The 10,494-nt window shown below is 54.4% G+C and overlaps 1 protein-coding gene across 1 annotated transcript; it reads right to left on the bottom strand.

Annotated features, from left to right (window-relative positions):
• Nucleotides 1–401: 401 nt before the first annotated feature.
• Nucleotides 402–10,063, bottom strand: TSGA10IP (testis specific 10 interacting protein). The gene is made up of 9 exons (XM_054512350.2): nucleotides 10,047–10,063; nucleotides 8,547–8,739; nucleotides 7,665–7,798; nucleotides 6,841–7,562; nucleotides 6,535–6,682; nucleotides 4,261–4,431; nucleotides 1,587–1,686; nucleotides 1,252–1,412; nucleotides 402–538 (listed from the first exon to the last, which is right to left on the bottom strand). The coding sequence occupies exons 1-9, from the start codon at nucleotides 10,061–10,063 to the stop codon at nucleotides 415–417; spliced, it is 1,770 nt and encodes a 589-aa protein (XP_054368325.1). The 3' UTR covers nucleotides 402–414.
• Nucleotides 10,064–10,494: the final 431 nt, after the last annotated feature.

Here is a 10,494-nt window from a genome sequence, read left to right on the forward strand (position 1 = left end):
AAAAAAAGTTAAAATCCCAATTCACATAATCCCTCCTCAGGCCCCCACCCCGCAGTTGCTCAGTCTGGTGGTCCCTGTGCAACCCACCTGTTACAGTGTGAGGTATGTACCCCTTTAAAGATCCAAACTCCACCCCCCACCCCCCCCCCCACCCCCGCCAAGTTCTCAAAGGCAGAGGCCATGAATTCCTAGAACCCAGCAAGCATGCTGGAAACGGGGGTGGGGAGTGGAGCAGTTGTGGTTGTGCTTTGTGAGGTGACCCACTCAGGAGCAGCTTCACAAGCAGCGTTCCTGGGTGATGGGACAAGCTAAGCCTGCTGCCACCTGCTTACCTCCTACTCCCAGCCTGCAGCCTCTTCCCAGCAGCACCAGAAATTGCACGCTGTATTTTCCATAAAGCATTTAATTGTTTTCTCAGGGGCGGGACTCCTGGTTTGGGCTTGGAGTGGAGTGCCTATCAGGCTGGCTTTCAATGCGTTCTGTCTTTGCAGGGCTCTCAGAAGAGTGCTCCATTCTCACGCCCATTGACCTGTGGCTCCTTAAAGACGGAGACACAGATAGACACCATGGGCTCTAGCTCCCCACCCCCATGCCCGAGGAGACCTGGGCTTTAGGAGAGGAAAGGCCGTGATTGACAATGTGGGTTCAAATCTGGCTCCTATGCTGTGTGGACTCTGAGCAAGTGATTTCCCCTCCTCAAGCCTCAGTTTCCTTATGAATGAGCCTCACAATCCCTGCTGTGCACCAGGTTGTTCTAAAGCATAAGGGACAGTATCCCGGGGGTGATTCGTGTGACACCACCCCGTAACAGGGGCTTGGTGTGTGGCCATTCAGCTGGCCACAGATTCCTAGACTGCCTCTGTGGCTTAATTGCTCCTGTATCTTCAAGCAAAGCCCCTGCCCCTCAGGTCCTTAGTTTCTTTATTGGGATCTGGGGAACATAACCCTGGTCCTGCCTTCCTCGGGTGACATGGAGGACAGGGCCTGGGGAAGGACTTATTGACCCCTAGAGCTAGACAGAGCCCTTCAGGCCAAGGGAGTGGACCAGGCCAGGACTGAAGCGTAGATTCAGGGCGGATCAGCATGGTTGCCCACAAGTTTTCTCAGCTTTTCCCTGGATGTCCAGTCCAGGCTGGAGGTGGGCAGGGAGACAGCTGGGGGAGACCCTGTGGGGCCCAGAGTACTGACAATGGCACCTCTTCTCCCTGTAGCTGGGCAGAGCCAGCTCTTTGGCTAGCTAGATGGCCTCACCTGGGTTTCCTGGAGGTGCCCTCTGTGTCCCCCTTTCCTGCCTCAGCCAGTAGCTGTTCCTCATCCAGTCCCAGTGCTGACAGCACCTGGGAGAAGCGCCGGGTCACTGTGAGCCGGGCATTGACCTGAGGAGAGAGAAGCGTTCCTGCTCTGCACCAAGGCTGCTGAGGACAAATGGTGCTGGGATTACTGAGGGGGTCCCAGGGCGTCAAGATGGGCAGTGGCCCGGGGCCCCATCCAAGGGGGCCCCTCTCACCTTACATCCCTACCCACTCCTCCAATGAGAAGCGCTGTTCTCAGGGAAGGGGCATGCTTGTCCAGGTGCTAGCCCTCACCTGCATGGCCTGCTGGAACAGGTAGGGCCGGGCCTGCACCCTGTGCTGGATGCCCTGCAGCTCTGCCTGATACTGAGCAAAGCGCTGTCGCTCCTGGCGCCTGCAGGGAGATGGGCCTCTGGGCAGCTAACCATGAACACAACCCATCCCCACTCTTGAGTCCACTCATCCTCACTGAGGACTCAACATCCTCCCCACCCGTACCTTGCAAAGCCATTTCATTCCCATCCTCTCGCCCTGGATTCCTCCTGAGGTCAGTGGGGTGGAAATTATTTGCTCCATTTTACCCATGATGAGCCTGAGGCCCAGGAGGGTTGAGGGACTTGGCCAAGGTTGCACAGCTGGGAAGTGAGAGACTGAGCCCTGAGTCCAGGTCCGCAGGCCGTGCAGCCAGGGCTCATCAAGCCTCCCAGCCACCCCCAAGGGAGAGGGGCCAGCACTGGCTTCAGAGCAACTGGGTTTCTGCTTGCACAATTTCTCCCCTCCTTGCGTTTACACCCCTGCGCCCTCTCACACTGCACCTGTGAGGGAGAAGCCAGGGCTGTTGACCATGGCTTTGGGCAAGGCCCCACTCTGGGTTCAGTTTTCTTTGCACTATGGCAGGGTTTAGACAAGTTTGTCACCATTCTCTGTCGTTCTTATAAGCACACAACTTAGAAAATGAGATGAAGAAACAAAAGAATTAGGTTGCAAATGAAAGAACACTTCCTGAAAAGATCAGGGTTCCACAGGGAAAGCACACATCCATTTACAAAAACCTGGTTTGTGCGCTTTTCTGAAATGTGTCTGCTCATCAAGCCGAATATCCAAGCAGCAAGAGGGGCCCTCTGGCCACACGGGACCAGGAATCCCGTGAAGCACGGAAGAGAGGTCTCGGGGCGTGTTGGCAGCATTCACACACAGAACAGGAGGGGAGGAGAGACAAGACTCAAAGACTCGTGTTGGGGCCTCTAGCAAACATGCAGGGGCCCCTCGGAAAAACACTGCCTTGTCGGGCCAGGACCCTTGGCTATGTGCCAGGAAGGAACCTTCCTCCATTCACAAATGAGAGATGAACTTGGAAACCCATGGCCAGGCACAGAAGCTATTGCAAAACGGAGTCGTCAGCATTCATGAGGTAATTTCAGCAGTTACAAAAGGCGGGGGTGGGGAGTGAGCTGGCATTCAGTCTCTGTCTTGCCTGTGATGTCATGCGTATTTTTCCTTCTTGGTTCTCGATGCTGTTTGTTAGAATTGAGAGGAAGTCCATGTCTTGGAGCCCTAAGCAGAAAGGAAGCCTGGGACTGGATGTCAGCCCTGTCCAACGTCTGGGAGGAAAAGGAAGGCACATAGCCTCCCTACCACAGGGCGACCTCTCGAACCCGCCCCTCCTGTGCAGGGCAGAGCCTTTGCAGCTCAGAGATAGCAAAAGTCACAGGATGTAAGGGCTGAGAGATCCCCGTGGAAAACATCTGCTCTCAAGTAGAAAATAAAAGAGGTGTGTGTGAAAGACTCCTCTCACGGACATCTGTCATGTGGAGTTCTGAACCTTACGCTTCCTGCCTTATTGAAAAAATAAACACACAAACAATGAACTTGAGAGGTCTGGCAAGGAGAAGGCATCTGCCTGATCCCTGGCCAAGGATTCCTTTAAAACACCCTTGACTTCTTAAGAGCCCTGGTTTTCTCATCTTCAAAATTGGGGATGATAAGCCTGAGCCTCAAAGAGTAGGTGATCGGAACTCTGTTGAGTCCTTGATGGCTCCGCTGCAGGGCAGAGACTCTCCGGTCTCTTCGCAGTGCTCCACTCAACCTTGACCTAGCCCTTCTCCCAGGATAAAAGGAGATGAGATGTGGAAAGGGCAGCCCTGCTGCCAATGCACCCAGTAGGTGCTCAGTGTCCACGGCCCTGGTGATCATATTTATTTGTGTTATCTGTTTCACTAGGTGGGGCTTTTGGGGGAAGACCCTGGCACACTTTATCTACAGATTGGGTATTCGAGCACTTGGGAGATGGGGTAACAGGGTGGCTAAATGGCTGCCCAAACTGGAATCCTAGTTTTGCAGCTCACTTGTGACCTTTGGCAAATTATTTGAGCTCTCTGAGCTCTGTTTCCTCCTCTGTCGAATTATGGGACTGATGATAATGCCCACTTCATGGGCCTGTTATATGAGTCTAAAAAAGATTTGCTTTTAAATACACGTTTGCCTGTTTCTTTTTAATGGTCAGCATATAGGAAGAGAATAAACAGATGACTCTTCACCTGATAGCAAACAATGGTTGTGCCCAGGAGTGAGATCACAGGTACTGTTTCTGTGCTCAGGGAATGATTTCAGTAATATCTACATTTTGCTAATAAGCATGCCTGGCTTTTGAAATCAGAAAAACAGGATTTGAGCATGTGGTAACGCATGTAGACCATTTTAACCGTGAGCTTCTGACAGCTGCAGGATTGTTATCGTGAACTAGGTGACCTTGGCTCAGCCCCTTCTCCTCGCGTGCCTCAGTGTCTTCATCTGTAAAGTGCGGCCAAGTGGGCCAGCCCACCTGCCAGGGCTGTAGGATGGCTGTGGAGACTCAGCCCTGAGGGAAGGTGAGAGCCAGGTCTCCTTTGTCCTTCCTCTGACATCTGACATCTTGCACTGCCTTCCCTGCCCTCTCCCCACCGGGACCTCCCCAGCCCAGGCTTCCTACCTCAGCTCCTCCAGCTTGCGCTGGGTGGCCCCCGGCCCCCGGCTCCCTCTGGGTGCATAGGCCGCCAGGCAGCGAGCCACCTGCTGCTGGACCCGCTGCTCCCTGGCCCTCCGCAGCTCGGCCTGCTGGCGCTCCTCCTGCTGCTGCCGTTCCCAGGCCTGCAGCAGGCTTCTTGGTAGGAAGAGGGAAAGAAGGGGGTGGGAGAAGTCTGGGGTTGGGGCGGGGGCAGCAGTCTCATGGAGGCCAGGGGCAGGGAGAGGAGTATGGGGGCCCGAGGGAGGGATCACGGGCCTGGGGGACGGGGTTTGTCATGGAAGTCTGATGTGATGAGCGCTGTATCTGGGGCTTGGCCCTCAGGCCCACCTCAAGGCCTTTCCCTACTCTTCCTGGAAGCCTCCTCTCACTCTAGCCAGCTGTGTGCCCCAACTCTGAACATCGTCAGCCCTGTGGGGCTTAGGGCCCCTGTGCCCTCACCCGTATGGCTAACTTCCCCTGGCAAAGCAGCTCTCCTGAGGGCAAGGGCCAGATCTTGTTCTCTCTGCCCCCCATCTCTGGTAGGAACTAGGTTCATGCCTTTTGGATGGAGGGACAGACAGATAGATGAATGGATGGGAAACAGAAACAAAATAGTGAGGGGATCAATGGATGGATGAAGGGGTGGATGAATGGTGTGGATGGTTGAGTAGACAACACCTAGCTCCACCTGGAATGTTCTTCCCCTAGCTCTGATGGCCAGTTCCTTGTCCATGAGGTCCCTGACCACCCCTTTCTACCTCCCAGGTATTTTCCATTTCTAGCTATACATTTTGTTCATTTCTTTATTAATTATCCTTCATCCCACATAGACTGTAAGCCTCATGAGAGCAGGGTTCCTTACCCCTCTCTTCACCACCAGTGTATCCCCAGCCCCTAGAACAGTGCTTCACATAAACAGAAACTCAGTGTTGGTGAATTCATGCATAATCCAATCATGGTTGGACAAATTAAAGGGTAGATGCACTCGTTCACTCAGCACATATTTCTTGAGCACCAGCTGGGTGCCACGTCCCTTGTAGGGCACCAGGGAGGCCATGTCCAATAAGATCTGGCACCTTCCTCAGGGAGCTCTAAGCCTGTACACAGGGAGAGACAGACAGCCTGGCACCCCAGTGCAAGGCCGGGTGGCAAGAGCTGTGGCAGAGGCAAGCACAGGGGAGAGCTTCCTGGAGGGCGCCTGACTTGGAAGTTGAAAGACGCATTGAGTTAGCTGGGTGAATGAGGGAGAGGAGCAGTCCTGGGAGAGGTAAAGCAAGGGGCATTCTGGCTCTTCTGACTGGCTGGTGTGGGACATAGGAGCCTCCTTACCGAGAAATCTGGGCTTTGTTCCAAGTGGACTGGGAAGCATGGGAAGCAAGCAGGGGATGACAGAGTAAGAATTGAGGAGTGCTATTAGAATGCTGAAATGGATTCTCACCTGCCACTTCTAACTAGTCACCAAGGCCTGCTGAGCCAACCCCCAAATATCTCTTAAATGGATCCCCATCTCCATTCACGTGGCCAGTTAGTTCAGGCCCTTATCTAGACAGTGCAACAGTGCCCCTTCCCAGGCTTCCCCCTCTGCTCTCATTGTCTTTTGTTCAAGCCCTAAGTATAGCAGTCATCTAACTCTACTGCCCTCATTGCTGTCTTGCCCATCTGTCTCCTTTTCCAGCAGACCTTGACTTTCTTAGGGCTAGGTTCAAGTCTTTTTATCTTTACATCCTAAGCACCCATGAGTAGATATTCAACATATGTTGCATTAATCATTTCGTTAATAGATTAATGGATGAATAGAAGATGGGAAATGATTGAAAAGTGGCTTGTGCAATAGACACCTGGCCAAGCAGACAGAGATGGATGGATGGGTGGGTAGATGGATGGGTGGATGGATGAGTGAATGTGTGGATGGACAGATGGGTTGATGGACAGATAGGTGGATGGATAGATGGGTGAGTGGATGGATAGATGGGTGAATGGGTGGATAGATGGGTGAATGGGTGGGAGGGTGTGTGGATGGATGGATGGATGGATGGATGGATGGATGGATGGATGGATGGATGGATGAGTGGGTAGATGGATGGATGGATGAGTGGGTAGATGGATGGATGGATCCACAGAAGATTGGATGCCCAGAAGATTAGAGAATGGATAAATGAAGGAATGAATGAGAGGATGAATGATTCAGTGTCTCTGGAGAACTGGCTCCTTCTCTACTCCCAGCCCTTTATTCCCATCCTCCTTTTTCTTCCACCTTACCTTGTGGCCTCCTGTCGTTTGTGGAAGGTACGGTTAGGAAAGTTGGCAAACGGGAAAGTCTCTTCATCTCCCAAGGCATAGGTCTTCCCACTCCGATTGGAGGCCTGGACAGTAGCCTGCAAAGCCTTCCAGGGCTGCTTTTCAGGGCCTATCCACAGTGGGACAAGTCAGAGAGTAGCCCCCATCCCAGCCCATTGGGCAATCCTGCCCAGCACCTGGAGCACAGCACAACCCTGTCTTCCCAACTTAACCTCTTCCCAACTGTGTGGTTTCCTGGGGACCCAGGCATTGATAGCCCACACTCACCACCGTCCAAGTCTTGCTGTAAGTGCCTCTGCAGCTTCTCCAGGTCCCACGGCCCCTCCAGCTCCTTGGCCCTTGACTTCCTCCTCTGTGATCCTCTGAGGTTGGAGCTGGAGCTGTTTCCCTTGCACTGCAGGTCACCCTCATTGGAAGCCTCCTCGCCAAAATTCTGCCCCTTTCTCTGAGAACCAGCCCTCCTTCTATGGGGGGCCCTGTGCTCCCCCTCCTCAGCCTCCTCTGTCACGTCTGCAAATGGCTCCTCTTCTAAGATCGACCCCCTCCCAAGGAGGTGGGGCAGTTCCCCAGGGCTCATACCCCTCTCTGTCTCCTCAGCACCCAGGGCTTCCAGCTCAGTGCCTTCCTCGGACTCGTATCCTGATCCTGACCTCTTCCCAGGTGGCTGGAGGTCACACTCACTGAGTGCCTCCAGTTCTTGGCTCTCCCTTTTGCCAGGAGAGATGGGGATGAAGCCGCAGGCCCTGAGCTGCTGGCTCCTCTCCAGGTTTGGCACCTCTGTCTTCCAGCAGAAGCCATGGGCCTCTGGGAGGGTGGCTGTGGACTTGCACCTGGCCTTATACTTGAGGACTGCTCGAGACAAAGGCATGGGTTGGTAGCCAGGGGCCGAGAAGGAGCTAGGCTGATGCAGAGCCCGGCTATCAGTGGTGAAGCTCTCCCAGGCCCACTGGAAGGGGAAGGAGGGTTTCCGAGGAGAAGAGGGGATGAGACTGAGGAAGAGAGGACAGGGAGCAGGGGTCAAGGTCAGGGCGCTGGCCTGCAGTTGGGCCTGATACCCAGCATCCCACCCAGCCTGGCACACAGCTGCTTACTCTTCAGCTTCAGCAGAGCCATGCCTTTTCTTGTTCCGGACCTGGGGCCTCCGGTCCTTCCTTGCCATCTGCCCTGCGCTCCGAGACCTCGGCTGCTGGGCCAGAGTCACACCATCGCCACTCCCAGTCCTCCCCTGGGTGAAGACAATGGAGGAGGCCTAGCTCTGAGCAGCCTCCTGGACCACCCCACACCTCCCCCAGGGGACCCTCCTCTTCTGCGCACCCTGGCTGGCCCCCTAAAACTGACTTGTTACCGCTAAAACCGACTGATCAGTACCTCAATTTTTAATATTCAAAGATGCTGCTTACTGAGTACCTGCTGGGTGCTTGGGATTTTCACGCATCAACTCATTTAACTTTCCCAAGGACCCTATATTCCACTGTTATCCCTATGAGATCTCATCTCATAGCAGATGAGAACACTGAGGCTCAGAGAGGTGACATCACTTGACTAAGGTCACCCAGCCAGTAAGTGGAGTCAGGATCTGAACATGTTGAGTCTGTCCCCAGAGCCTAGATTTGTCACCATTGTACAATGCTGCCTCTGGGTCCCTGGACAGCTCTTCTGAATGCCCCATGGGGCCCTGGACTTGCTAAGTCAAGGTAGAGGAAACTCATTATCTTTCCCGAAACCCTCATCCTTCTGCAGTGTTCCCCACATCGCTCCACTGGAAGCCTGGGAGTCATCTCTGGGTGAATTCCTCATCTTCACCCCGAACCCTTGTGGCCTCCCTATGGTCCCTGCCGGCCTTGGGCCTTCCTGTCTCTCACCTGGGCCTCAGCTCCAGTCTCCAGCACCTCCCTCAGCCCTGGCCTCCATGCCCCCAGGCAGCCTGCCTGCCTCCAGGCAGTTGGAAGTGCCCCCCACAGGGCCTCCCTCACCTGCTCAGCCTGGGAGATGTCTGACAGAAACTTGAGCAGCCCGATGGTCCTCCCTGGAGCCTGGAGCCTCATGTCCTGCCCTGGTCTCCCCGAAGTAGTCCTGCTCAGCTGTTGGTGGGTGTTTCGCATATTGGTGTCCTGCCCCGTCCCCCACCCCCATCTGCCAGCCTTGGAACTGCCTGCCCCACCATCTCTATGGCAACCAGTTCTCAGTCAGTCTCAAGGGCTCTGGCAAAAAGCAGGCCAGGGAGGGTCAGCCAGGGTATGTGGGGCCGATTTCCTTCCGGGGGTGGTGGGGGAGGAAGTTCAGCAGGAGGCTGAGGAATAGTCAAGGGCTGGGAGTCCCAAGGGTCAGGGCCCAGCCCTGCCTCTGCGGGACTCTTCATTGACCTGGTGGAAGTCCCCTGTCCTCACTTGGCCTGTGTTTCCCCACCTATCTGTGCAAGGGACCTCAAGACTTGACCATTTGGAAGGGTCCTTACACCCTAGGAAGATGGCCGGGTGGTGCCTGAGGTGGGCCTTCTCCCTCCACCTGCCTCCTGGGCTGCCCCAGCCTCAGCCCCAGTGGAGGCCTCACAGAAGTCAAGCTGAACTCTCGCTTGGCCTCCCAGGTCCTAACAGGGCAAGAAAGGCCAGGAAGTTGACCACCATGCCCAGGAAAGAGGCAGCAGGCAACCAGGGCCCAGAGGAGGCTCTGGACGGAGTCAGAGCATTTAAATCTTACCCCAAACCTCTAAGCATCACCAAAATGCCTTGACTTGGTAAATCCCCATGGGACGCCCAGGACTGACTAGTGTAACCAGCAGCATAGGGATGTGGGGCAAGCCAAGGCCCTAGAGACCGGGTGGCAGGGTTGGAGGCCTGGCTTGGCCACTCACCAGCTCTGTGACCTTGGGCAAGTCACCTCTCCCCTCTGCAAAACTGGAAATCGTGGGCCCATCCCATAGGTTTGTTGGAAGGATTAAATGAAATCATAAAGGCAGTGCACTGGATAAATGTTTGTTATTATTACTGCTAACAATAATGGACCATTCCTGGGAGGTCGCAGCCCATAATGGTTAAGAGAACGGAGGAGGCGCTGGGGTTCAAATTTCAGTTCCACTTGTGCCTCTGTGTCCTCTTGGGCAGCGTTAGGCTGGTTATAATGGCATCTACCTCCTGGGGTCACAGTGAGGATTGAATCAGTTCATAGATACAGGTCCACATAGAACATTCCAACGGCTCATCCTAACTGCTATGGAGGAGCTGTTCCTCCTTAGCCAACTGTGCAGCCCCAGTGAGACCAGTAATGGAAGCAGATCGCAGCAGATGCCCTACAGGTGTGTTTTTCCCAGAGTTTTGTTTCTGTAGACTCTCATCTGCTCTCAGACCCCAGCCCAGCTCATTTCTCGGACAAACTCTGGGCCACTTCCTTCCTAGGCAGAGGGCAGGTCTGGGTCTCTCAGGTTAATATTTTCATGAGGTGCGTGCAGACCTCTTTTCTTCTCTAGCCACTCTCACTTCTCACAGGAGCTCATCCGGTCTGACACAAGCCGTCCTTCGCCTTCCCCCCGCCCCCAAGTTTATATATATCAGCCCTGACTTCTCCCATAAAGTCCAGACTCCTATCCACCAGCCGTTCAACACGCCACTTGGATGATGAGGAGCATCTTGACTTGGCATGTTGAAAGTAAGACGCTCCCCATCTCAGTCAAGGTCACATCCATCCTTCCCGTCGCTCAGACCAAAACCCCAGCGGCATCCTGGATTCCTCTCTCTCACACTCCACACCCCATGCACTAGCAAACCCTGCTGGCACCACCTTCAGAATTCATGCAGAATCCAGCCACTTCTCCCCACCTCCACCAGGAACGTGCTCCCCAGACCCACACTGGCTCTCATCTGGGTCACTGCAATGGCCCCTTCACTTGGCTTCTGCTCTTGCCCAATTCTATTCTGTACTCAGCAG

The sequence above is a fragment of the Mirounga angustirostris genome, unplaced genomic scaffold (genome assembly GCF_029215605.1).
Source record: "Mirounga angustirostris isolate CCGP_5_RB_7025 unplaced genomic scaffold, mMirAng1.0.hap1 SCAF_13, whole genome shotgun sequence".
Classification (NCBI taxonomy): Eukaryota; Metazoa; Chordata; class Mammalia; order Carnivora; family Phocidae; genus Mirounga; species Mirounga angustirostris.

Excerpts from the sequence above, each read along its gene's own strand:
- TSGA10IP (XM_054512350.2), bottom strand. Across the intron at positions 7,563-7,664 it reads GGCTCTGCTGAAGCTGAAGA|TCTCATCCCCTCTTCTCCTC; the intron begins GTAAGCAGCTGT and ends TCTCTTCCTCAG. Across the intron at positions 539-1,251 it reads GGCACCTCCAGGAAACCCAG|GAGCCACAGGTCAATGGGCG; the intron begins GTGAGGCCATCT and ends TCCGTCTTTAAG.